General features: G+C 41.3%; 1 protein-coding gene across 1 annotated transcript in view; it reads left to right on the forward strand.

The window, feature by feature from the left end:
- The window catches only part of LOC101863089, a gene marked incomplete in the record, with an annotated part of 36053 nt that overhangs the window by 25653 nt on the left and 6694 nt on the right, over nt 1-3706 (forward strand). The window contains 1 exon segment of the mRNA XM_013079937.2: nt 1106-1276. Within this exon segment, the coding sequence (XP_012935391.1) occupies nt 1106-1276 (171 nt within the window).

Below are 3706 nucleotides of genomic sequence, written 5' to 3' on the forward strand. Positions count from 1 at the left end.
TTATAGGCGATTTCAGATTGAGAACCATAGATATGGGGTACATAGAAGCGGCAAAAAGATATTATTAATCCGAATACAGGAAAAAGAGGCTAAAACAGCACCTGGACATGGATGGCTGGTGCCTCTATAAATAAATCATTGATGGTCTGGTCTGGTCTATCCAAGCCTTGAAGATGTTGTGACACCCCATCCCACCTACCACCTCCTCCCTGCACCTCCTGTTTTCATAGGCACGCCATTTCCGTCTCTGCTCCATTTACTTGTCCCATATTAATGATGTTCGAGTGCAAAATATGTTAGAGCACAGTTTCTTTAAGGTATATTCTACTTTTTCTGTCGCCGTTGATCCCGCTATTAGTGCATACATTGTTACTCATGTTGTTGCTGTTGTTGTTACTTTTGTTGTGTTGTACAATCAAACATGTTCAAGACGTTTATACCCATAGTCGAAAAGAAGCGTGGTCATCTCAGACCAGTGATTCTCTTAAACTGTCGTTATAATCTTATACATGTACATAAAATACAAACAGGGGAATGGGAAGTGGTCGTTTATACCGGTGATTGCCATAAATCACTTTGCCGCCTCATCTCGCCGATTGGCGATGTTTACCACCCAGTTTCTTTGGATTTCCCCCAAAATATGATGGCAAAGTGTAAATGGTTGTTAGAGCAGGTTCGAATGTCATTTTTATATATCAATTAATCTCCCGAACCTCCGATTACACAATTGTTGAATTCAACTCAGTCCGACGTTGTGTCCATGGGAAAGGCACGACTTGAAACGAATTTCCTATTTGCCTCGGTTTTTTCGGAGAGGATGTTAAACTCGGAAGTCCTTGTCGCACCTTGTCCACAGTGTTGGGGTCACTACAGTCGGAACATGTCCATCTCCCTCCTCCCTCTTCGGGATCCACCCCAGAGTCTGTCAGCTTATAGTCTCCATCATAATCTGGTAGGAGATCCGTCGGACTGGTCCGCACAAGTGGCTGTGTTTCCCTTCTAATTCTTTGGATCCCCTTCTCCTTCAATCTACCTAGGGTGTGGGAACCGCTATCTGCTAAACCTATACAACATGTAACACGTACAATTGTTGAATTTTCCTCAGAATGCCCGTCCCTTGAAGGCACCGACTTGGAGCTGTCCACTACAAACAGGACCTCTGGAACAACGGTCCAGCTCAGCTGTGACGACTTCGGACATCGACCGTCTGGAGACATCAACACGCTGATTTGTCTCAACACAGGCAACTGGAGCAACACGGTGCCAGAATGTGAATGTAAGTATGGAGATTGTTTTTTCTCTTTTTTTTTATTGGTGGTGGTTTGGGGTGGGGTGGGGGGGGCTTCTTTGTTATTTGTTTCTGTTGTTTATAATTTTTTTAGGGGGTGGGGTGATTTTTTTTAAAATGTAGGTGTGATTTTTTTTTCTCTCCCCAATCGACATAATTACAATTTAGAAAATTAAGGCGGCAGGCTCCGATCCTGCCAGTCAGGGACAATCTGAGCTAAGATGTGAATGGGAGTCTCGAGTTTGCATTAAAAAAGTATGGAAATCTATGCAAGACAGAGTGCAGTGGAGGTCCATGATTGCCCACACCAGTCGGCAAGGCACCGGATGATGATGAAATCTCTGTGTTTTTATGCCCCCATCGACACAATTTAGATAATCTAGGAGGCGGGCTTCGGCTCTGCCAGCTCGGGTTGACAGGAATAAAACATCCCCGCAGAAATACCGAGACACTTCTTTCTCTCTTTCCTGATTATTGGGATAGGTGTGCCTGCTTCATGCAAATAAAGGTGGGATTTATTTTCATAAAATACGAATTAAAATGAAAAAAGAATAACTTATAAATACTAAAAATAATGTGTATGAGCAAAGAAGGAAGAAACAGAAGGGGTGTCACTGTTAATGTTTTCATGCGTTTGATTGCGTGCGTGTGTTTGTGTGTGTCTGAAATGGAGAAAGAGAGAGAGATAGATTAAATAGATAGATAGATAGATAAATAGATAGAGAGAAAGAGAGAGAGAGAGAGAGAGAGAGAGAGAGAGAGAGAGAGAGAGAGGGAGGGGGGAGAGAAAGAGAGAAGGAGATAGTCGGGAGGCAGACAAAGAAAAAAGGAACAAGCAGACAAGTAGACGCTAAGAGAAACAAGAGCCCAATTCTCTTGACATCTAAGGTTGTACGTGAACTAGAATCTAACAATCGTACACAATAAGCAAAAATACGGTGGAAAAACATTTTGATTTGTTTAAATCCCACATTTCCCTAAAAAAGCACATTCGAAAGAAGTCTAAATTCGAATCGAAAGAGGAATTAAATACAAAAATGCAACTGGCAAACAGAAAGGCGTAAAAAATAAGGTCAGGCAGATTTTGAATTTTGGCTGTCAGATTTTATACCCACGCAAAAGCTTGCATCTGCTTCGCCTGTCATTTCCTTATTATCGGCGAAAAGCTTTGCTCAAAAACCCAAACCGAGCTCTGGATAAAAATTCATTTCACAATCTCTTAAAGGCAGGATGTCTCCAGACTATTAAAAAACAAAAAGACCTTGTTAGAATCAAGTGATTATGGAGAGTTACACATTTTCTTACTATCTATTTCTTTTCTTTGTCCTATTTATATTTTCCATTTATTCATTCATGGGTTGTTGTTGTTGTTGTTGTTGTTGTTGTTGTTGTTGTTGTTGTTGTTGTTGTTGTTGTTTGCTTACTTTTTCGTCTCTTTTCCTTTTTACACACTGACGTGTCGAATGCTACAAAGCACACAACCGTACAACGGGTTTCGCCAATAATACATTTTTGATGATATTATGAAGCTGCTTTGCCAGACATCTTGTATTTTTCTAGAAGTTTTGTACAACGGAATCAAACTCAAAAATAAGATCAGCTCAGAGAGACGGTAGTCATGGCGATAAGGGGGGCATCAATTAAGAATAGTGCCAGGATTTCCATGACATGTCGTCTCCTTGGGTTTTTTAACTTCCTTTTTTTCTTCTTTTTTTTTGGGGGGGGGGGTGCAGTTACAGCTTTACGGTTCTGGTTATAAATTTATTTTTTCTTGCTACTATCTACTAGTTTTCAGTACACTCAGACGCTTTAGTGTGGGATATTAATCATGCAAAATGGCAAAGGCTGCTGCTGATATTAAACAAAATAGCATCAATTAACGTCGTAAATGGATATCATCACCATCTACAATGTGTGTATGCAGTTCTGTTTTTATGTGTGCATGTGTGTGTGCGTGTGTGTGTATGTGTGTGTATGTGTGTGTTTGTGAGTTTGCATCCATCTCTCTTTCTATCCCTCTCTTACTCTTTGTTCTCTCTCACTCTCTCTCTTTCTCTCTCTCTCTCCCTCTCTCTCTCTCTGTCTATCTCTCTATCTATCTCTTTCTTTTTATTCTTTCTCAAGCTACCAATGAGTCCTCCTCACTCTTCATTCTCAATCTCTCTTCATTCCCAGCACCCAGATTTCGAGGCGGAGGAGATCCCCATCGACGCCTATGTTGTTGTGTTCTCTGTCTCGGACACACAGTCCTACAACCAGGCCGTCAAAAGCCTGAAGACCTTGAGGGAAGTCCACGGAACCAACAAGGCTGTCATCCTAGTGGGGAACAAGATCGACATAGCCAGGGGAAGACGGGTCACAAAACACGGTGTGTGAGCCACACGGCCAGTTTTTTAAATTATTATTTTGTTTTAAATT

The sequence above is a fragment of the Aplysia californica genome, unplaced genomic scaffold, assembly GCF_000002075.1.
Source record: "Aplysia californica isolate F4 #8 unplaced genomic scaffold, AplCal3.0 scaffold00068, whole genome shotgun sequence".
Lineage (NCBI taxonomy): Eukaryota > Metazoa > Mollusca > Gastropoda > Aplysiida > Aplysiidae > Aplysia > Aplysia californica.